We start from the raw sequence: 24,312 nt of genomic DNA, 5'->3' as shown, positions 1-24,312 counted from the left end.
TTAGTTTAGTGATATATGTACTGCCCTCTTCACTGTGCAATGGAAAGGACTACTGTTATGTAGTCCATCCCTCTGCCAGTGCAGTTCCACACCGTACTTCATCATCCATGCTCATCAGCAAATGAAAGACCTGATTGTACAGCCCTCCCAATGCAAAGCTGACATTGCTGCTAGAAGCTTTTTTTGCTCAGAGTAGCCTGACATTGGTAAAAGTTAGTTAATTCAAACTGGAACATAATGCTAAACCTGGAGCATAACGCTCACGTCAGGGATGGTAACAGGCATGCATTTATTTTTCCTCTTGCTAAACTGCAGGTCTTTCTGTATGCCAAACTCTCAACTGCTTCTCTCATCGTCCAACTCTCTTTAAGAAAAATAGCTCTGCTCCTTCCCTCATCCAGGATTGACCATTTCAAGCTCAGGACTCTCTGATCTTATTGCAGTTACCTCTTGTCTGAGCTACCATATTCTCAGCCGATATCTGGGGGCATGGAGGTCAGGGGGAGGAGGAGAGGAGAGAAAGATAACAGTAGTGAAAATATTAGCTCAGCTGCCCCCTACACCTCACACGCATCCCTACTCTACCCCACCCCCCAGTATCTATTCTGTCTCCATCCAGCAGTGAAAGGACAATATGGGAACTGTAGTGGAGTCCAGGAGGGGCAGATGGGACGTTCCCAGTTCCTCCCTACAGCCCTGCAACACTCTAGTCTCGTGGACTTCGGGAGGATTTCCAAGTCCGGGAGGAGGCAACGCTAAGCGCAGTTCTGATTTCCGAACCTAGCTCCCTAAAAGCCTGCTACCCCCTTCCACGGCCAGGCGGATGGGAGAGGGCATCACAACGTACAGCTGGCCACCTCTGTCCACACTTAGGCAGCCCGAGAGCCCTAGCCCAGTCCTTTCCCCACACGCAGCGCTACTCATGCAAGGGTCATGCAGACGCGTCACCGAAGCAATCTTCCGATTGTTCATTCATTGTGAGCAACTGGGCAGTGACTCCACTTCCCAGGGATAAACCAGCTCCAGGTTGTCTAGCCCGCAGCCTTGGGAAAGGTCCGGTTTGCAGTCCTACCGGTAAAAAAAGGGGGGACGCGCGCTCTGCTCCTCCGCTACCAGAGTGAGAATAAAGAGGCATTTACCATCCTGCCCAGAGCTCTCCAGATACTCCGTGAGGTCGCAGCCGAACGCACTTGTGGCTCCCTTCCTCTTGAGTTTCTGCTTGGCTCCCTTGTTCTTCATGAGGTTAGTCCCAAAAGAGGTTCACCCCCCTCCTGCCTTGCCCCCCTCCCCCCGGCCTCACGCTGGGCAACAAAAATCTTGCTCTTCTCAGACCACGGCCCGTGTCCCGCTCCCAGGGAGTAACATCGGGGATCCCGTACAGCGTCCAGCTGGAGAAGTAAACATTAATCCCCACCAGATGTTGGGCTGCTCCTGTGGCAGAGGAAGGTCAGGGTGAGAGGAGGCTCCCCAGCCAGCAGCAGCAGCGATCATAGCCCGAGCCCGGAAGGGTTCTCATCAGAGGGAAGTGGGTGGTGGACGGGTGCCCGCATCGGAGCTGGCAAGTTGGGGGCAGGCGATGGCGGGGGGCACGTCTTTCCCTCAGCACGGTCCCGGGACCCTCCACAGCCACCTTCTGGGTTTTGTCAGCCACGCTGTCACCACTTCCAGCAGAAAGCGTCCCAGTCTGGTCTTCCTTCTCTTGGCTTTCGGAGGAGACTGGAAGTTCAAACGGACTAATGAAAAGGGACCGGGGAAGAGTCTGCACAAGGCTCCTCTTTGGCTCCCCCCCTTCCCCTCCTCCTGCCTTCGGACAGTTAGAGGAATGAGAAACCAGCTTCCTGTCCTGACTCCCGCTCGCTCGCTCTCTCCTTTCCCCCGTCCTACAAATCCTAGGATTATCCAGCTCAAAAAAATGCTGAAAGGAAGTTAGCTGAGGAGGGGGGCGGAGGACGGTTTTTGGCAGTAAAGGGCATGTGTGTGTGTGTGTGTGTGTGCGTGTGCGAGAGGATGAGGGAAGGCGGGGAGAGGAGTTGGGGGACGGGGATGGGAACGGGGGGGGGAAGAGGGAAAGCCTGTCCTGACAGTCGACAGATAACGGACTGCCTGAGAGGAAATCACTGCGAGCTGAGCCGAGCCGCAGCCCGCGGCATGGTCAGGCGCTTCCTGCGCTACCAACGTTCAGCTCCGAAAAGGCCCGAGGAGGGGCTGGTGAGGAGGAGAGAGACCAGGAGCCGCTCCAGTAAATCTCTGCCTCTGTTCGTCGAGTCCTTCTTTGCAAGGTGCCTTCCTGCTCTCGAGTGTGACCCTGTCACTTCAGGATTTGCCTTCCTCTACAGAGGCGCCGGCTGGAGCTACCGAAGTGCAAGAAGGGGGCAGAAAGTTGGGAAAATAAAGAGAGGCGGGAGGAGGGAAACCTTCAGCTCCCTCCTCCCCGGCAAGCAGAAACAGATGCTGTCCGGGCATCTAAGTTCACGTACTTTTGAGTCAGCTCCCAAAAAATGCTCCCCTTGACCAATGAAGGGGTTTAGAGATAAGGAACAGAAATCACCCAGTAGCGGCAAGAAGGGAAATGGGACGGGTCTGCCCTCGGGCCCTGAGTCTTGTTCCCCCCCCAACACCTTTCTAGTCTAACCTTCAGTACATGCATATCTCTGCTCATAAGAGTAGTCACTTGCACTTACTCCACATTTTTTATCCCAGAAATTCAGACCTCTTTACAGGGCTGGGTATGCTGGTGGGCCACATGCTTCACCTAGGGAGGCAAACTTAACTCTGCTAAGGCTTCACTACCCCCTCTTGCTCCATGACAAATATAACTGTATGGGTCTGGGTGAAAAATAAACAAACAAATGAAAAACAGGAAATTGCAGCTTTTCACCAAAAATCAGACCAAAGATGGGGAGAATAGTTTTGGTCTGGAGGAAAACTGGCCAGGAAATGGGCCAAAGGACTCCCTAAACCCACCTCCCTCCTCAACCCTGGGCTCTGCACCCTCATGCAGCAGAGAAACCCCACAGACCTCTGCAAACTTACCACCTCACCCCTTTATTTTGACAGAGTTGTTTTTCAGAGAAATCAAGCCTCCAACTGTGATCTGACTGCTGCCAAAAGCAATTCAGGTTCTGTCTGTTGGTATGGTGACGAATTTTTTTTTTTCCTCAAAAGTGTTGGATGTTATCACTTCACATACAAGAAAAAACACCAAGAGCCCTAGTGAAGGACCTTCAGCAATTATAACTCCTATTGTGCAGTTTATCACCATAATTATTGTCATTATCCCCGTTTCACAGCTCACTGGCTGAAGGGTTGAGGGGAAAATGATTTGCAGAACGGTGCCAGAGAGATGTCTGGCCTGTCGGCTACCAGTCTCCTGCTCCCTCTCCCAGGCTAAGGGGGAAAACTGAGCTCCTGCCACCAGGCTGATGCTTGTTCTCAGGGACCCTCAGTGCTCATGAAACACTTCAAATTTCCTTGAATGTATTCAGGGCTTCTCACAGCACCTTGATGTCGAGTCGGCGCATGGGATCCCTCCCTATAATGACGTGCCGCCAAACCCATTGCGTGCCACAGCATATCCTGCCTGCCTGCCAAGGGGCAGACTTCAAACGGGGCGGACAGACAACAGGACGCTCAGACCTGGGTGTCTCGCCAAGCTGTCCTCCCACTGCCCAGGCAGCTGGCTGCCTTCTGTAGGAAGAGAAACCCCTCTCCTTGCCCCCTCAGCAAGGGGCCCACCCAGGCCAGCCCTCTCCAGCAGGGCTGAGCCCCAGCACTGGTCCAGCAAGGGGGACCTGCTTCACCGTGGCAAGTAACTACACTGTCTTCTTTGAAGTCCTGAACTCCTCTCTGCAGACACCTCCCTCCCTCCACGAACCAAACAGGGTGTTTAAACTCCCTGTGCTGTTCTCGTCCATCACCCTACATGAGACGGCATCACTAACAGGGTCTGTGTCCACAGCACTCGCCTGTCCCCTCTGCCTGGTGACCAGCTGCACCACACTCCTGCCATCACCTCCATGCCCTCCCTCATCTTAGATACAGTTTCCCCCCTCCTCCCTTGCAAGCCTACCCAAACAGGATGTCTTCAGAAGAGGACGGCTTCATTTAAAAAGAAAAATAAATTCAATAAATAAAATCAACCCCTGCATGTATACAGCTTCCTCATGTCACCAGCGAGGGAGCAACAGCCCCAGATACAGTGGGGAGCACCCTGGCATGGCTGCCATGCAGCACGGGCCCCCTCCCCTCCCTTGCGCAGCCCTGCTCCAAGGGGCCTCAGTGGCCCGTGGGCCCAGAGCGTGGGGACTCAGCTGCACCACTGGGTCAGCCCGCCACCCTCACCCCTTGGCGTTTCTCACAGGCCGGTAGGCATTTTCAGCTGAAAGCACCATTTCTTGGAGTCGGCTCTGTGGCGGTTCCCTGCAGCCGCTGAAGGGGGCGTCATCCTTCAGAGCCATGGCGGTGGGTCCCGCTGACCGATGAACACTGCAGAAAATGAGCACTGCTGTCTGATTTTGGTTATCACCTGGGGGCTGGGCTGTGCTGCCCTGACCCCAGCTGGGCTGCGGGTGGGTGATGGCTGCCCAGGGCCAGGCCACAGGACCACCACCAGCCGTTGCCACTGGAGTGCCATGGTGGGGGGCAGGGAGAGACTGCCATCCCCCTGCCAAGAAAAAACAGTATTTGAATCACAAATCCAGGGAAGAGGAGCTAGAAACAAAACAGAGAGGATCCCCGCTTTATTCCTAGAGGCTGTCTCAGGCATTGCAGTTTGCTGCCCTGCTGCCCGTGCCGGGTACCCCATGGAGGGAAGAGGGAGCCGGAGGAAGAAAACAGCATGGCAGGCGGGGTGAAAGAGGCATGCCCCACGGAGAGTGAAAGAAGGTACAAGGAGCTCCAGGAGAGCTCTTTCCAGGCAGGCTGGACTACGGGGGTGGCCTTCCCCATGCCAGGATGAGGTTCAGCGAGAGGACAGAGGGGAGGTCGCTGCAGGATTGCCCGGGGAGCCCAGGGCCGGGAGGAGAAGGAGGAGGTCAGGCAAGGTGAGCAGGAACCAAACAAGGGAGGCTTTACAAACAAAGCGCTTCGTATTGGAGCCTGAAATAAGTGCTGAGCCAGGGGAATTTTTTCAAGGGAAAGGGGCGATGTTCTCCTCCATAGAGCAAAAAAATAAGAAGTCTGGATTTGCGCAGCTGGAGAGGCAGGGGAGGTCTCTGCAATAGTTAGGGTGAGCGGCAGGGCTAAGGAGTAAGCCAGTGTCCCTCCTGGAAAAGCTTTCACAGAGAAGAACAAGCAAAGCCAGAGAGGAAAAGAGCTTGGGCCACAAGTATGAAAAGCAAAAAGGAGTTCAAAGCTGAAACAGCTGGAAAAGAAGAGGAAATTTCTCTCCCTCTTAAAAAAAATCCAGAAGATGACAAAAGTGAGTCTGCAGAATAAGAGTGACACCAAGCCAAGCCAGAGCTCTCACAGAAGCAATCTCTCCATAGAGATTACTTCCTAGTCCCCGCCGCTGTACAAACAGCGTGATGGCCAGCTGCCCCACAGTACCGCAGCCCAAATCAGAAAGTCATGGCCCACGACACTTACTTTAATTCCTTCCCTTTGAACCTGTAAAAATAGGTCAGGATTTGAAGTTAGTCACAAAGGCCTCCCTGTCAGAGAGGGCCGCAGGTTCATGCAGGAAGGTGGGGCACCTTCCCATCCCGCTTCGCTGCTGACCTGCGGTGCCTCGCCCTTCGGCTTGAGAGCGGATATGGCAAGCCAGCGTCTGTGTGTGAATGAACGTAGGACAGATAATGACTTTACAGTTCTCTCCGTTCTCACAGACAAGGTATCGGTGACCCCAGAAGCAGTCGGAGAGCCTGGAGAACAGCTTTGGCCATTAGGCCTAAGTATTTCTTCCCCTTCCAGGAGCCAGGGGCCACAGTGGAGGCGTCACACAGGCTATTTCTGGGCACCCATCTCTCCCCTCCCTGCTGCGTTTCCTTCATTGTGTTTGAGCTCTTTCCTATCCGTGGCTTTAAAATCTCCACCAATCTGCCAGGCGCCACTCAGCACAAAAGAGCAGGAGGGGCTGGGGAGTGGAAGACCCGGGGAGGGGGGAATCTGAACCCCTAAAAATAGCCCTGCCGAGTACGACTGTTTTCCTGACACAGACGGTTCATTGTTAGACCCTGACACGCCAGTTCACCATCCCTCCCCACCCCTCGACACACTCTCTTTCCTCTCCTGCCCCTCTCCGGCCCAGTTTCCTGTCTGCTCCCATCCCCGTGGCCAAAGCTGGAGCGTATTGTGAAGCCTAAAGCCTGGCGTGGAGGCTTTTGTTTCTCTGAGTACACGTCGGACGGCAGACTAAGGGGCTACCCTCCAGCTTCCCTTGCCGCAGGGCACCCACCACTCTCGGTTCCTAATTTCACCTGTTCCCAGCCACAAGCCCTGTCTGCCCCAGCTCTCACCTCCCTTTCTGCCTTCCAGAGGACCCTCTTGCCCCACATCATGACACACTTTCTTCTGTGTGTCTGTCTGCCCCATGCAACCTGTTCGTTAGCTACTTCACAGACCCCAGCACTTCAACTACAAATGAAGGAGGCACCTCACACTCACACGCTACCGAGCCTCCTTACTGCTAGCTGCACACCCACGACACGATGGTGTAACCAAAAGGCACAACAGACCTATGCCCAGAAGGCTCTAGTTATGAGCCTGCATGGTGATGTGATATCATCACAGTGATATCATAAAAGGTGACCAGAAGAGAACAAATGGAACACCCCTTGTACCAGGAAGGTACTTTTCTCCCACTTTGCTGGTTAGGGCATAGGGCAAGGATCTGTGGCTGGAGGACCAGGTGTAGTCGCTGACTTAATAGGAGCAGACATATACTCCTGCCCATTCCACCTCCTTGAGTATCGTCCCAGATGTAGTGAAGTCTGAAGTACATAAGTAGCCTAATATAGCATGATACTCAGTTATTGACTATACACACCAGAACTACAAAACATGCAACTACAGTTTTAGCCAGACTGCCTTCTCCCACTGTTCACAGTCATTTCAGAAGTGTCTTGCATACAGAAAAACAGATGCAGAACATATTTCCCTTCCCTTACTCGTAGCACAAACTTGTCTGAAGAGTGACAGTTGCTTAATCCTCTGTACAGCATCTAGCACAGAGGAACTCTAATTCTTGACTGGGGACTCCAATTGTTCTTTATTTAAACAACATAAAGACCATTAAGAAAGCCTTTATGTCTCCCAGTGTAAAACTCCATTGATGGCACAATAATATATAATAGTATTACAAAACAAACATTCAGAGAAAAACTCTACCAGACAAGCCACAGAGCTAGCAAAAGTTTCCTTCATCTCAGAGGCATGTTCTGAACTTTCTCCAAGCATCTTACCAATGAGATGACCCATTTGGTGAGGCAGGAAGGCCACAAACCTCACACCATGGAGCCATTCCAAACTCATACAGGCCTTTTCGAGAGCATCCTGCCAGAAGCTTTTTGGATAACATGGAAGAGGCAGCTGGCAGCCCTGTGCTGAGTACAAGCAAAATAGCATGTCATAGAGAGGTGATTTCCTCAACACATTGCCTCACTGCAAATAGCAACAATAAGGATTCCCACCAAACCAGGAAATGTTTTTGCCTCCTTTTTTCCCCCTGATCAGGTAACCAGAGAGACCTACAGAAATTAAACAACTTGCTTAAACCTACATTATGACTCTATAGCAAAGCAAAAAGCCAAATGAACAGCACCTATGAACTTGGGAAATGCCTTAACCATAAACCCATTGCTTCTCATGCCTTACCAGCTTGTGAACACAAGCAATAACCAGATTCTCAAGCACAGACAGGATCTCTAGGAGCTGAGAAAACTTAATCAAGGAAGAAAACCTGAGATCTGTCTATCACTTCAGACACCCATTGCTTAGTCACTATGTCCAGCAGCTACACTACCACAGCCTAAAGGAGAGACTTTCAGTATCTGTTCCTCCACATTTGCACCCCACTGGTTTTGTAGGAGTTTCCCCCACCCTTTATCCTATAAACACTGTTCTAGCAGAAATGAGAAATCTGTTGAGCCAGAGGCCTATAACTGTAAAAGAGAAACTATTTAGTCTCTCCTGGTTTCAATTCTGCCAAACAACAGCATTGCTGGTATACTATAAAGGACCCCACATGTATAATTTCAGATTAGCCCCACTCACCACCACTCAGAGGACACTGACACTGACACCAACACCCACTTCACTGTCTGTATTTCCACCTTCAGATGTCCCTCTTTTATTATCCGTTCTGCTAATCATGTTACCATGGGAGAAGGAAGTTGTGGATTAACCTGTCTGCATAAAAACAGCAGTCCATTGCACTTGCATTATTTTAATGGTGATGCAAGGCTAAGGACTGAGAAAGAATCTCTATTATAAGGACTAAGCTGGAAGGGAGGAAAGAAGTTAGTTTAGGGGTTCACTCAAGCATTAATCTATTTTGATCACTTTCTGTAGAAGATAAGAGCTGCTTTGTAATAATCTTATTTTTTGAAAAAAAAAAAAAACAACAAATAGCTCAGGGGATGCTCACTCTTTTAGGGATAAAAGCTAGCCTGTAATGTGCTATTTTTAGAAGTCATTTAAAACCTGACTTCTTTTATTCTGGGGTCTTCTCTTGATCATTTTGTGAATCATCTTTTCTATGAGAGAGTTATATCTTGTTTTAGCACAAGCTTTCAACTAAGACTCCTTTTATTGCGTCTGAACATCTAGCACCACAAGGAAGAGTTCTTATGAAGAATTGCCAGCTATGATGATGGTCTCCAGCTAGGACAGACTACTGCTTCACCCCTTCTCTCTGTCTCTAGCAAGGCAAAATATGATTTGGCGGCAGGAAGGGGGAAGAGAGGAAATATAAGTTTGCAAAAGCCACATGTCCCCCTTGCAAACACCTCTACAAGAGGGGTGTCGGCTGTGATGGGTAAAGTGCTAGCAGCTGTGGCAGGCAAGGCCAGGTGTTCTTGCAAGTGGCAGGCTCCGGCACATTTGTTGTTTCTTATTTCTACTCGCTGAGCTAAGTCCCTGTAGGGAAAGCACTGGTGGGTCTGCACAAATGATCTCCTATTGTCTTCTCTGCAAGGCTGACCATATCCTCTCTCTTTTCTAGGCTTTCTCTTCCTGCCTTGCACCACATCCCTCTTCGCGGTCAGGCATGTGCCTAGGTTAAGTGGAAAAACAACTTGCCTTTCTACTGTGGTCTCAAATGCTGAAGGTACCAAGCAGGGAAATCAGCTATGCGGGGAGATTCCTTCTGCCTGAGATTTGAGTGCCCCCTCTCTCAGGATGTATAATATTAAAATTCTCTGTATACTCCCTCAGGGAAAGCCACATTTCTCCTTTAACATTTCCTTACCTGTGCCCTGGCTGTTCTAGCGGGAGGTGTTTTCTGTGGGGATGTGCCAGGTTGTGGAGGATTTTTTAAACTTCTTTGGCACATTTGCTTTCTCTTTTCCTCTGCTTTCAGAAATGTCACCAGCCCTGCAGTGCTGTCAGCAACATTATTTAGTTTGAATCCTACTGAGTCTCAACACCTCCAGGCAAAGGTGGCACAAAGTTATCTTCTTTCCATCACAGGCCAAAAGGGCTTGGATTGCCTTCACTCTGACACCTCATTGTCTAAATCTGTAGTTCAGATTATTTCCTGACTCATGCTGAAGTTATATTGGGTGTGAATTATAGCAGAAAGTACTCAGAAGACTTCAGGCTGGAACCAGCAATATTCTCTCTGTGCTTTGCAATTACACAGCTTACCAGGCTACTTTCAACTTTTATGGGTAGTGTAGCATCGTTGTAGCTGGCCAATATGATTGGGACATCTAGGGAGCCCCCTCCTGTGTAACTGGGGTGCCTATAGCAGAACTGGTGTCTCTTCTGTAGACTAGCAGAGGGGTTTTGTTATCTTTAGCGTAAGCTTTGGCTAAGAAGCCTGACTCCCTAATGCTGCCCTGCTATATTTAGACTCTCTTCTGGTGTGCCCACCCAGTGCTGTTCCCCTTGTTTGTTTCCTACCAAACAATGAGACCTGAAAGAATTGCTTGGAAAGGGGCCAGTGCTCTTGCAAACGAAACTGTCAGGCAGCCAAGCTTTGCAACGGCCCTTTGTAACATACTGTACTGGGAAATGGGAAGCAATTGTCCCTCTTGCTTCAACCTCCAGCATGGGCTTTTTCCCCATGCTAAGAGCTCTGTGGTGTGGCCCTGCCCCAGGGACTGTCTTTGAGGAGGTGTCAGAAGACATGGGGGGATTGCCAAGGGGCAACAAATCAGGGTGGCAAGGAGCAATATAAGGTCTGCTCTCTGTTCTCCCTCACCTCTAATCCTGTATTCCTGCCAGGTCGCGTTTTAGCAGCAGGTTGTTCCTGGAAAGCCTTTGCTATCTGCCCTGATTGTAGTAGAAGCTGCTCATGTACATATAGGGTTACAGGTGCGGTCAGATGCCCTTCTCACTCACCCCGTGTTTCTTTTCTGTGCTCTTGTGGTGCTTGGCTACCATGTTCTACAACCTCAGCACTGCAGGGCGAGAAAAAAAGCAGCCCCAGCCCTACTGGTGAGCAGAACAAGAACTACGTTAAGATTAGTTTTGCTTGTTTTAAACAAATGGAGCCAAAGAAAAAAACAAAGAAGGAAAAAAAGCCAGATAGGGAGAAGAGAGAGGAGAGAGATTTCTTTAAGACAGAGGGGTCTGTCTGATCCACAGTAGCCTAAATGATGAGAGCCTGGAAATTGCAGATCTGCATCCAAAACGGAATGTGTTCCATTACCTTGGTTCCAACTTTGTTGCTTTGTTTGGCCTCCTGAGCCAAACCCTCTCTAGCCACAAAAGGACATGTGTATCCCTGAGGGAGATTCCAGGAACATCCTTCGGTTGGATCTGTTTTGGGTTTTCCTTTAGGCCCATAAGAGAGGTCAGAGCTTGCAAAAAAAAAAAAATAGATGCCAACATTTCCAGCAGGGGAAGAAAGGTGCCGAGTACCAGAATCATAGCAAAATTTAGGGCAAGAGAAAGATCAGCTAAAAAGGTATTTGCCCAAACCACACAGGCTGCTGCTGGTCCTGCCTGAGAAGAGGGGTGTAAATCTCCTGTGAGGAATAGGGGGAGCGCATGTGCCCCCAGTGCCAGAATGTCAAACTCTCACTCCACTGATCACCACGTACGCACTGTTCTCTGGCAAATTTAAGAGGTGCTGGGACGAATCCAATGGTTTGAGTTATAGTTACGTAGCATCTTTTCTGTAATGATACCAAGTATTTGCAACTTGAAAATGGAACCAACTTTTAAGAACAGCTTAGGAGAACGCGTGCTGGCAGGGAAAATGCAGCTGGGGGAGAAATAAGTAGATAATATTTTGACACCATGGGCACACAGCACCAATTGACAGGCATTGTAGGACAGCAGTCTTAGACAGAAATTGTGTAGATGAGTGGAGAGTACAGGGAGCAGTTCAAGCACTACAGCCAGAAAAATCAGGTAAAAGGGAGAAATTAATGCAGGAAGGAAAGGCTGCATTTCAGACTGACCCCTAGCAGACAGTGCGTATAGGCACAGTAAGCAGGACCCTGCACTGTTGCACTTTAACATATCACAGAAGACTACAAATATCACTAAACAAACTGAGTCAATTGGGGATGGCCCTTGTCATAGGAAATAAGGCAGTTTGATATGCATCGGGTTTTCTGGGCTGTAATATTATTGTCATACGTAGCAACTGTCTTAAAGTCCCAGCTCCTGGAGTCAGGGGATTTCTTGTAAGAATCTCAGCTTTCAGTATAAACCAGTACCAAAAATGCTACATCCTTCATTAGTGTACAGGGAAATTTTAAAAACGCAAACCCTAAAAGCTCAGAAAATTTTGGATGGCTGCCTAAAAAACAAAGGCCTGTCTCTATAGCAGCTCCTGATTTGGTGCACACAGGCTGGCCGAGAAATCTGGGATCCTTTTGGTTCATGTTGCAGTAATAAAGGGGGTTATTTCATACTTGCTGTTTATTGCAGAACACAGATCCGCTGTGCTCAGTGACTAAAGATCATTTGTGGAGCCTTAATAGTCAACAGGAAATTATATTCTCATTTTGCCAAATCACTTTATCACGATGCCATTATGAAAAGACTGTTCATCTATTTTAGTGGTTGCTTAGGAGATGCGAGAGGGATTGGCCTGCAGCCACTTCCCTCTTCTGACTCTCCCCAAGATAGCGCTGCAGCCCCTTGCCTATAAGAAAGCCACTGGGCAACTGCTCGAACAGCCATGGAGATTTTACACTCGGGCTCCTTTTGTGACCTGTTGTGGCAGCAAGGCCAGGTGGAGGAAGTCCTGAACTCCAGCTGAACGGGAAACAGAAAAGCTTACTAGCAGGGAGGATCAGGGGAAGAAGGTGGATTAATGACACTGAGAAGCTCTGGGATGGCAAGGAAATGGCTGCTGAAGTGGTGCTAATTCTCTGAGGAACCCGTGGCAAAAACCTGTGTTTGGTGGTGCATGGTGGACCCTGTTCTGGGAGGACCCTCTTACAGAAACTTTTGTTTAGATGTGAAATGGATTAGGAGGACTGCTGGGGGAGGAATCATAGTTGCCTTTTTTTTTTTAATTGTGTTTTTAGCCTTTAGAAGAAATGAATCTTCCTTTTAGAAAGTGAAGGTGTTTGTTTGAAAAATGAATGTGAAATTTTGACACTGTGTTAAAGGCCTAATCTCACACCAGCAAAGTGAGGCAAGTCACCAGTACAAAGTCTAAGAGAAGTTTGCTGAAGTCCGAAAGCTCCTTTCCCTGCAATTCACAGCCTTTTCTGGAAGTTCTAGGAGGTTTTCTGAAATTTATTCATTATTATTATTTTTTTGATTCAATAACTAATGTTCTGATCAGCACTAAGATATTCATAGCAAGTTGGAAAACCAAGGAAGACTAGATTTTCTTTTTTGGTCTCAGTATAAATGGGATTTGAAAGACTGAGATCTATTAGCTCTAAAACCTTGTAAGACATATTGACCAAAAAGAAACAATTCAATTCACTACCTACAGATAATATGTCCTTTCCTCGCTTAATCAGTTTCGATCAACTTGTCTTGCATACCCTGCACAGCTACTATGTAGCTTCATTATCTAATAAAAAGCAGAATTAAAATGCTGGCTTTCTGCATCTTAATTGAATTCCAAATCTCATCCAAAAATAGCTTGACACAAATCAAAGTAAAAAAATAATTATCATGTAAATAAGCAAAGCCATTCACTATTTTCTAACATAACTAAATGCAAATTATGGATCTGAATAAATGTGAGCAATTAGATTGTTCTATTTACATGTGCAGAGAGCCCAGGCTAGCAAAAAGTTACCAAATTTAGTGGAAGGGCTATATTTAGTTTCAAATCAGGATGCTTTAATTACCAACTAACAGGAAGCAACCTTTTTAGTTTAGTTTAGTTTTGTTTTCTGGTAATTTTTATGAGGTTTTGGAAATAACTACAAATGTGAAGCATAATTAAAATAGATTGCTCCAATCATCCTTTTTTGCTGTCTGACATTTTTAAATCACACCATCTTGAACAGACATTATCACACACCAGTCTTGTGGAAACTTTACAAGTGCTTTTCTAAGCTATCCCACTTCATGTCAGCTCGCAGTTGTCTCCCTTTTAAACTATCTGGGCTACCCACAAATGAGTTTGAGCTGGATCATCTCCTCTTTTCAAGTTAACTTTTGCAAAAAGTAATACAGTTCCTCATGTATTTGCTGGTTTCACTGGCTCTTTATGGCCAGAGCAGAAGTGGAAAGAGCATAGCAGTGGAGACCCCCAACACTTAGTATGTGCTTAGCAGCCTCCAAACAAAAGAAAAAAAATAACAAAACAACACCTTTTCTGTTCACTATAGTCTAACACTACCTACTGCTTATTATAGGCATGTGAAACCACAGTCACTCAATACCTGAGGGTTATAAAAATTTTTTTAGCTTGCTGCCTAAGCTTTGAAGTGCCACTGCATCCGAGTACAGCTCTCGCATCAGGGGTAGTTAGGCGCCGCATTTCCAGGAGACCTTGGAGTCTCTGTCACACCTATCAGTCCTCTTGCTCTGCCCTTTCCTGGTACAATGCTTCCCGTACTTCAGCTTTTCATGCCGTCCTTGGGTTCCCAGAGCCCATTTTTAGGCTGCAGAACAATAGCAATTGCTGAAAATATGAAATGGGAGAAAAGAAAACATCTTGGTAAAACACTCACACACTGGGAGTAGGATATAAAAATAAGAAGTGACAGCTCAGCTCCGGGGCCCCAGGATCTATGGGTTGTGGATAAAAACTGCTTCTATTTTTCATCTAGAATCTTACCTCTTGTTCTGCTTCAGAAAAATGCCAATAAGGAGACAGATCCTCTTTGTCATTGCTCCTAGGAAGTACATTCCTTCTGTGCCAATACCATCATACCTTCTATTACCATAACATATTCTGGATCCTTCTCCCTCCTTTTATTTGGCTCCTAGAGCTTAGTGAATAATTTTGCAATGAATTGTTTATTCAGCAAATCTCACTTCTTTTTCCATTTTTGGAGTATCCCAGAGCAGATTGCAATTTTTTCAGGTTCTTCATTACCTTCTGTAATCTGGCAAGCTTTCTGCAGTTTCTTCCTCTCATTCATGGATTGAGTGTGAACTTTGAGGGAGATATTTGGCTAGTCGCGGTTTCAGGCATATGGGTCAGTTGTGATGAGTGAGACTGCATGGCTTGAGAAAAATCAAGAGCATAGTCACATGCCAATGTTTGACTGCAAAAAGATCACTATTACTTTAAGTTGCTATTAACTTTTACACCTGTATCTTTCACTTAAGGAAAGTGAACGTGAAAGAAGGATGCTGAAGGGAGAATCATTGAAATATAGGACTGCATGTCGAAGGGGAATAACTTTTTCATTATATTCAGAACAGGATATAGCCTCAGATATAAAAGTCAGAGAGAGAAATGACTGCAAAATGATATTGTCAAGCTACCAACAGCCGCTTCATTTCATTGCTATCCTGGGACACCCTGGTGTTTTCCATGTCCCCATCCCAGCCCCTGCCAATTTGTTGTTCGGTTGCAGGAGGCGATTCTGAAGGCAAGCGGAGCAGGTAGTCACACAGGAAAAAACCAAAACCATCCTTCCTCTAAACACCGTGTGGGTGTGGGTTGTCATAGCAAGGAAATCCCATGAAAGGGTGTCCCAATGTTGGTATAGTATGAAGGAGGGCCCTTGAAGGGAAGTGCTTGTCTTGGCTGACCTCCTGGGTCGTGTGCTGGCCCCACCTTGCTGTAATGAGAGGGTTGGTGGAAAGCGCAGGTTTGCTGCAGGCTCCCGTCATCCCTGAACTCCTTAATTTACCTTTCCAGTGAGGGAAGGAGAGGCAGGGAGTGGAGAGGAATAGCAACAACTTCTCTGAACGGGCACTGAGCGAGAGCCAGAGTACTTTGGGGAAAAAGGAGAAAACAAGGGAACTCCACCCTTTTACCACAGAAACGTCTCAACCACATCCCAAACCCCGGCTAGCTACAGAGTCCTTCCTCACATTGAGAAGCAGGCCGGAAAGGGAGCCAGGAGAAGTGGGATGTACAGGGACCCAGAGATATTTTTAAACGTGCTGGAGGTCTGGTTGCATAGTTTTGGCCTGGTTTTGTTGGCACAAGGCCCTTTCTTCCCTGGTTTTGATAGATCACACTTGCTGAGGAGGCCCTCCTCGTGTATCAGGATGAAATTTTCTGGCTGACGAGATAGCTCTGGGGACGAGTAACCAGCAGCAGCAGCAGCTGCTTTTCTAGCCACGCTTACTCTGCAGCCTGTTTGGTTAAGGAGCCTCTCCTCTCAGACCTGCTGCTCCATGCGCAAAAGCAGGACTGCCAAGGAGGACCTGCTGTGGGCCTTCAGATAATGTCACAGGTTTGACTGAAGGCCCTTTTCCTCCCACACAGCTCTGCGGCTGTCAGCTACCGCTGGAACCTCCATTCCCTGTGCAGGAGGCAGACCGCCACCGTGCCATGTTTGACAGACCTTCTACCCTTACAGAGCTGTGCCTCAGGGCCTCTTACTAACTTGCTAGCCACAGAAGAGGACCACAGGAGGTACTGAGGAGGCACCAATCCAATACGGGACATGAGCTGTGACTAAACATTGCACACTCAGGATATGTGGAGCATGCACAGGGAAAGGATTGTGGCTCTATGCAGGGGGGAGGCTTGGGTGCCTTACCCCTTTCAGAGGTGTAAGGCACCATTGCTAAACAAGAGGGTCAAAACGAGGCGCTGAAATCCTCCTGATTAGGCTGTGGAGGGAGCACGCGTCTGTGCTGGCTCTGCACCCAGTGTACCTGGTCACCCTTGATCCACTGGGAGATGAGGAGGAGGAACTACAGGCAGGAGGGGCCCAGCCACTTCCTCACACAAGAGAGAGCTGAGCTGATCTCAGCCCATGTCATGCTGTGGTGATGTGGTATGTTGCGGTGATGTGGGACATCCTGTGACACAACTTGTGAAAAAGCGAAGAAAGATTAAAAGTGCTAGAGAAGAAAAGCCTTTGTGTGTTTATTTTTGGTAGAAACAGGAAGGATGCTGGTGAGGCTAAAAAGAGCCCAAGCAGTGTCCTTTCAGAAGCCTACACCTAACAAACTATGTATTTTCCTACACATGGTAAAGGCAAGATCTCATCCTTTACGTAATAGCTTTCATGGAAGAGGCATTCAGTTAGATGGGAATTTCTTCACCTCCTGCTGAGAAGCAACCCTATCTGGGTGGTAACAGAGCAGTCATTTAATTGTGAAGGTGATGAAAAGAAGCATACATCTGAGAAATAAAACATGTGGAAGGTAGAGAGTTCAAACCTGGCCAGAGTAACAGTGCCATAGACCTTTCCTGAGGAAGGAAACGCAGGACTTCTAATAAACACCCTTCATTAGGGGCTTCAGTGTTCAGCTCATCTGAAAGGGAGCAACTCCACCGCTTGCAAACTAAGCCACTCGAATGAATCAGCTGCTCTTGTGGGTTTTGTTGCGTGCAGGGGGGCCCTTGATCCAAATGCTGATCACGACTTTTGTGCTTCACATACGAATGCTGCTAGAGCTGCAGTCCTAAGCGAAAGGCTCCTCAGCTTTTCCTCTTTACTGGTTTTGGTTTTAAAGCAACTCAAACTGGCCAAGAGGGAACAAGGAAATAATATAGCTTCTGTTGCTGATAAGTTAACTTTATCTCTATGGACGTATATTAATTGCTTCTTTCATTAATGGTGTGAGCAGGTAGATTTAATTTTTGAATAAAATCACAGTAGCTGTTAGTAACACCTGAGCCTGCCTCTCTGGGCAAAGTACCCCTTTAGAAATCCCTGTGTCTTCAGTAGCTAAAGCCCTTTAAACATGTCAATCATTTTCCTCCGAGGAAAAATTAAAATCTACCCTGACACTGTTGCTGAGATGGCTGCAGCAGGAACAGCATGGCCTCCTCGCTTGACACTGGAGGCATTTGTGGGATTTGGGACACAGTTTGACATCTAGTGGTAACGCGTGGTATAATCCCAGAGCTCACACTAGGAAGTGCAAGGGTCACAATCCCGGATCAGACAAGCTGAGAAAGGATCCCTCCATCAGCCAAGGACTCACTTGTGTGCTGCGTGTACAGCCACATACCTTGGTATTATGCATCTTCTAGCCTGCACTGACATTTGATTAAGGGAGAAAAACAGCTGAGAGGTAGGCCCAGGACATATTTCATCCAGAAAAGCAATATCTTTTAAAATTTGTGGTTTGATCTCTTTGCTTATGATCTCTTGGATCATTATGCATGCTTTTACCATGCTAATGAAGCACTAGCAGGAGGGTCTTAACCCAAGTAAAGCAACAGAATATGTCCAATTAGTTAATTTTGAAGTCTGCTAGGAGGCTGAGGTTAACGAAATTTGGGATATTTCAGCTTCAGATTTGATTGCTCCCATTTATGATTGCAACCAGGAGAGCCTCATGGAGCTGATCTGCTGCTAGGAACTGAATAATGAATGCACAGATAGAGCCATCTTTATTAAAAGAAAATGTAGGAAAGAGTAAAATGATTCAGGTGACTTGAGCTGCAGCCCAACCTAACACTTCTGGAGGGTTACAAAGAGAGTGAAATCTTCCTTATTTTTGTACTTCTCCACATTTCCTACTATCAGAATGGGAAAGTATCATTATCCCTTCAGAAACATTATTTTAGCCCAACCCACACTCAAAATCTCAGAGGGAAATCGCATGCCCTCAAAAAGTTTGGCCGGTTTCTACCTCTAAGAAACTCAGCTTGGACTGCAAGGGTGAGCAGTTCCTCTGAACTTGCAAGATCTGCTTCTTACCACTAAAGTCAACCCGTACAGATAGATAGTGGTCAGGCAGTTGCTCTATCTGCCTGGAAACATTAGATTAAGCATGTATACAGGGATTAGTAACATTTTATCAGGGATGAATTTGGCCCACTGTGTACAGCTGCCAAAAGGAAAAGAATAAATGTTAATTAGAAATTATATGAAGAGTCTTGAAGCATTTAAGGCAATTGTTTTCTTTCTATTTCTTTTTAGAGAAAGAAAAAAAAAAAATGCTTAAATCAGAATAGCAGTTATGAGTTAGAGCTGATGAAATCACATACCCTGTCCTCCAGATTTAGAAGAGTAGAGAGACTCCATTCCTCCTCCCTCTCTGGGAAGTAAACCCATTTTCTGTGTGCATTAAGGCAGGGGGTAGTGCTCCATACTATCATTACGTGAACCCTATGTGCTACATTGCAAACCACATTTGAAGTCCACTCTCTGGTGCAGAGAGTAATGTTTGCTCCCTGGGGAGCAATTTCTCAGTGTCTGGAGTGTGTTGAAGTGTGCAGTTTTAACTTCCCCCCAGGATGTAGCTCAGCTGGTCACCTGAAAATTGCCTTTTCAGCCTTTTCTTGGCAGAAACAAACCCAAGATTTGTGAGTGTCCGACAGATAAATATGGGGTTGTTCAGCTGAAAAGGCCAAAAGCTTTGGCCCACTTTATCAGCCTGCCTGCTTAGAAGCACTCCTCTGTTTACTAAGTCAGGCAAAGGGCCTGGCTGGCTGAAGAGGCAGGATAGGCTGGTTTCCCCTGGCAGGTGGATGGGAACCAGGCTTCTCCTCTGAGTAAGTCTCCAGGTTGCAGAAGTCTCCAGGTGCAGGAGGTGGAAAGGAGTAAGAAGCATCAGTAGGCTGGTTTGTGGTAAGGGAAATCTCCTATTGACCCTGTTCTTGCTCTGTCCCGTGGCCCATTCACACACCATAAACAGCCACAAGGTCTGAGTGTGTCTCAGTCAAGGCTTCAGACTCTGTTCACAGCCCTGTTAGACACTTCACAGCTGCTTGCTTCCTCAAACAGTCAAATGAGCTGTTACGGTTTCCCTAATGAGACCCTTAATTCTGAGGAGAGATACAGAGCATCCCCTCCCATCTTGGAGCAGAGAAAATCTGCACAAGCAATTCCCTAAAAGCCTTGCATTTCACTCTCTTCTCTCTATCATCAGGTTTGTATCTTTTTTTTCTCTTTTTTTTAACCCAGCTGCAATCAAGAGCTCCTCAGGGCAGGAACTATGTCTGTCTGTCTATCTGTCCGGAGGGTGCAACAAACATTTTAGGCACAAGACAAACAATGTAGTAGTGTGCCTCTAGTGTACTCTCTAGTGCCAGGCACTACTACAGAAAAGAGGAGAAAATCCACCAGTAACAGGAGATCCAGGGCAAAAGAATCAGCATCCTGGCCATTGGCAGCTCGAGCATTTTCTAGCTGGTGGAGATCTTGAAAGAAAATTTTATAGTAGGTATGCTTGTGCATGTATAATGTGATAGAAGTTTAAAGGAAGAATATCAGACAAGAACAGTGAAAGGTTATTCATAATCAAGATATTACTATCAAGGTGAGAGTATATAGGCTTCGTTGGGGGGTGGGGGTGAAAAACAGAAAAAATGGTCATTACTTCATAGAAGACCTTGTAGCCTTCTCCTACTTGTCCTGTCTTTGCAATCAGCCTGTGTGGCTTCATGTCCATCTCTGAGCCTGGGGACAGCCAGTGAAATCCCCACTGAGGACTACTGCACAGGGGCACAAATGCAGAACAACTCTAAAATGTTTAAGCATTAGTTATAAAGTGTATAAATCTATGGCAAGTCATTATGAGTACTCATAACAAGTTTCCATGGCTATATGTTTTTAAATAACACTTGAATATTTTGGAGAGTGGCAGCTCAGATGAACCCAAAAAGACCTGTGTAGGAGAAAGTTGTAAAGGTTAGTTCTTTACAAGGTAACGGCCATGTCTTCTGTCTTCCAACATAATACAAAAAAATGTTCTTGTCTTGTTCGTATTATCTTGATAATGATAACCAGTGCTGTTCTTGGTTTGCACAATATTGTTTCCTTAAACACCTGTTGCATTGTGCTGCAACTGTACATCGCTGTTAAAACAAAATGACAAGGAAAGATTTTAGTGAAATTTGTAAAATACTGGTGGGGCTCGATGCTGCAGTCCCCAAGGTAAGAACTGCCCCAGTCTTGGCCTTCAAAACAGGAGGAAGAAATAGGATTTTCATCCCTGCTTATAGAAGTTCTCCCTTCCCCTTTCTCCTCCCATCATCTCCTCCAACAGCCAGATCCTACAGTCCTCTCCAGCTGGGAAGGTGAAATCCTGAAAAATCAGGTGAGTGCTGGCTTCTGCTGTTCAGAGAGGGGATCCGGGTCCTGGCGTTCTACACTGCCAGTCTCTCAGCCTTAGGGGTGTGCTGTATTGCCTGCACAATATCAGCTCTCTACGCTCTTGTTCCCCAGCTGACCTCTTACATCCTAAAAAGCACAATAAAACAAACACCAGTTTATTTGCTATGGCAAAACAGCTGAAAGAGGCCATGTATTTCAGTGTCTCAGCAGCTCTGATGCCTTTTGCAGGGACGAGAGAGCAGGGGCTTTTGCAATCCATTTCTGGATATTGTTCCTATTTATCACTAATGCCCCTTCAGCTTATAGCTGTGCTGGCTTCCTTTTACTGCCTCAGGCTCCCCAAGCCTACACAGACAGTGCAAAGCACAGAGCCAGGATGGCCGTGTATGCAGCAGCTGGTGACCACTACCTGTTGTGCTTCCAGCATCCCTGCTGCCATCCCAGCAAGAGCCCCAGCATCACCACAGCTTAAACACGAACCAAACAGCCCGGTGAAGCCTGCCTGTGTGTTTCTGGACAGCAGTTTCCTTCATAACCCGGACCTCGGACACTTATTCTCTGCAGCAGTGCAGCTCACGGGCAGAACCCGTGCTGAGGTACTGGAGGAGCAGAACTTTCCGTGACCTCTGACGGGTGCTCTCGTTATGTGATGCCTTCGCAGAGGAAGTGCCGTCATTGCGCTGGCTGGGGCCTGTGCCCGCCATGTACCCGGCGGACCTTCCCCTGAGGTCCCATCTCGCCTCAACTTTAAAGAACTAAACTGCAGCAGCTCCAGGGCTGGAGCTTGAAATGTTTTTCCCAACAGATTTTCAAAGGAGCTGTTGGGGAGGATTCTTCTCCCCAGCTGGGTGATGCCTACGTCAGAGCTTGTCATCTACAATCTCTCTTTTTATGATCAACCGAAAGGAACAGGCACTTGAAGGGCATGGTTCATTTCTTTTTGCTGACTATAAAGGCAGTCCATGATGATGAGCCTAGCTGCAAACGTCTGCATTCAATCAAGCTGAGGGAGATGAATTCCGTCCCGGTGCCCAAAATTTTTGGAGGCTCTAAACATTTAACCCCATTGCTTAACATTCAGAAATTATTCCACATTTTTTAGGTTGGAAGCATTTCTCTTTTTCTCTGGCAAGCTCAGTCTCTCCCTTCTTGCACGCTTTTAAAAAAAAAACATCATCATCTTGGCATCATCTCAGACTAAAATGGTGGATGCTAGTTAATTGTCTAACAAAATTGGTTGATTAATTTTTTATCTATCTATTTATAAAACTCCTTTAACACTATGAAGTGCTATAGAAATGCCATGTTGCCGTCAATAATTAATGCAGTAACATCTGGTGGGCACAAAGATGGATCACTGTCCCTCAAATTAAGGTACACTGTGTTAACTTCAACGCTATTTTTAGGTGAGTGCAGCTCATTAAAAGCCGTCACATAACAGTTTTGCTGAAAGAACAGTCTTTGCCTCTGACAGTTTTTATTGTTGTTCTTGCTGTGGCTAAAATAAAATAGTAGCCCAACACTTTGTTTTCATCAGGATTATTATAGATATTCTTTCTGTTCGCGCCATTCTGCTCAGTTTCTGGAGCCACCCCAGCAACCGGGATACCTGGTCCCCTCCCAGTGCTCCACCGAGCGTCTGTCCCGTGTGCCTCTCCAGTACCCTCCCCAAGAGGTAATTTCTGTGAGTGAGTGAGTGAGTGAGTGTGTGTGTGTGTGTGTGTGTGTGTGTGTGATGGTGATGAGAGGCAAGTGGCTTCCTTTGATAAGTCCAGAGAAATGTGTTGTGCATTTGGGTTCCAACTGATCCCTCCTTTTCAAGGCTGCAGGAAGTAAATCAGTCGTGTTTTAAATGATCCCACGCTCCAGCTGCTGCAGATTTGGAAATTGTTAATGAATGCTGCTCACAGTGTTATCTGCTTGTGGCCATATGGCTCTGTAGGGAGAAACTTCCATCCTGAAGTATTCTGCGCACCTTTCCGCTGTATTTGCAGCGCCGCTGGAAGGCAACCATCACCAGTCTGGAGGGTGACAAACAACTTGTGTTCAGTAGCCAGTGCATTGCAGCTGGGCATGAGGGGGGATTTTTTTTTTTTTTTTTTTTTTTTTTACACAGGCTACTGGGGCAATTTTTTTTGTTTCATGTGCCAGTGTAAAGCAGACTGTAAAGGCCTTGACTCCTAATGATGTGTGGACAGCATTCTGCTTGGCATACTAATGCATGAAATGAATCCTTTCTGATCACATATTCTGACTTGGAAACTCTCTGATTCCCTTCTTAAGGCTCAACAACCTTTGGAACAAATGTCCATTCCTTCTCCCCGTATTCCAGTGCCAAAATCCTATCCCCTGTGTGTGGCTAGTGTGAGGCTTTATCATATTGATTGTAGACTAATAAAAAAATATGGGTTAAAAGGGACCTCAAACATTCACTTTATCCATCTCCTGCCCAAAAGAGAATTACCTATATCTGGGCCATTCCTGGCAAATATTTATCTAAGTTTACCCTGATGGAAACTCACTCATCCCAGACAACCTACTTCAGTGTGTCTCTAGCCTTACCCATAAAACTTAAATGTCCAGCTTGAATTCCTCTTGCTGCAGTTCACTATGTGTCCTTTCCCCAGCATAGATATGAAAAAAGGATTATTCCCATCCTTTTTGCTGTGGTCTTTTATGTGTTGAAGACTGTGCATCACATCCTCCTCCTCAGCCAATGTCATCTTCTCTAGACTAAGCTAGTCCAGTACTTTCTGTCTTTTCTCACAGATCTTGTTTTCTTGACCATTGACCTTTGTTGGCACCCTCCTCCTAGACTCTGCCCCGTTGATCCACGAATGTTTTGAAGTGTGATGCCAGTTGTCGAGCTGAGTTCGTACCAACACTAGTGCTGAAGGATTACTTCCCAGGTCTTAACAGGAGTCTAGCCATGCTTCTTAGTATGGTCTTACACATTTTCACAGCAGTGTGACATTGACGATTCACAGTCTTATTTTGATCTGGTGGAAACCTTTCCCACCCACCCTTTTCTCAAGTCCCTCTGTACAGGTCTGTTACATAGATGGCAACAAACAGTTGCTTTTCAGTATCTAAGGGACTTGCTTCTCTTTGAATGTTACTGACTTTCACATGGGAGAGATGAAAAATCCCCTGTGGCTCCCAGATATACCTTCGAAGAGCAATCTCCAATATCCTTAAAATGATTACACCAATTTGCATAGCTGTTCAAAAATAGGCTTCTCCATGTGAGGTCCTTTTAACCCCTATATGAAGCTTTCACTCTGTTTTGGCTGACACCAACTGGGTCTTGGCCCTCCCTGGCAGCAGAACGGAGCTCCCTCCAGCAATGGGCAGGTCAGGAAGGGCTTGGCTTGAGCTGTGGCATCCCATGAGTATGAAAGAGAGTTTTGTCGCCTGTCCTGCTGGAAGGGAGGACTCGGCGTAGTTTAGAGGCAGAACACTTATGAGAGCCCTTTGTTAGAAAACCAGTGGCAGAGCGTATTATCTTCTCTCATTGCTTCATCGTGTAATGGAGAGCCGCAACGGTCCCTTTAACATTTAACTGCAGCTT

General features: G+C 47.0%; 1 protein-coding gene across 1 annotated transcript in view; it reads right to left on the bottom strand.

The window, feature by feature from the left end:
- ARHGAP31 (Rho GTPase activating protein 31) overlaps positions 1-1,242 on the bottom strand; it is a 61,128-nt gene extending 59,886 nt beyond the window's left edge. Inside the window, exon 1 of the mRNA XM_076348880.1 lies at positions 1,140-1,242. Within this exon, the coding sequence (XP_076204995.1) occupies positions 1,140-1,239 (100 nt within the window). The 5' untranslated portion in view covers positions 1,240-1,242. The remainder of the gene's footprint in view (positions 1-1,139) is intronic.
- Positions 1,243-24,312: the final 23,070 nt, after the last annotated feature.

This window comes from Aptenodytes patagonicus, chromosome 1 (genome assembly GCF_965638725.1).
Source record: "Aptenodytes patagonicus chromosome 1, bAptPat1.pri.cur, whole genome shotgun sequence".
Classification (NCBI taxonomy): Eukaryota; Metazoa; Chordata; class Aves; order Sphenisciformes; family Spheniscidae; genus Aptenodytes; species Aptenodytes patagonicus.
This window is presented reverse-complemented; position numbering and strand designations above follow the sequence as displayed.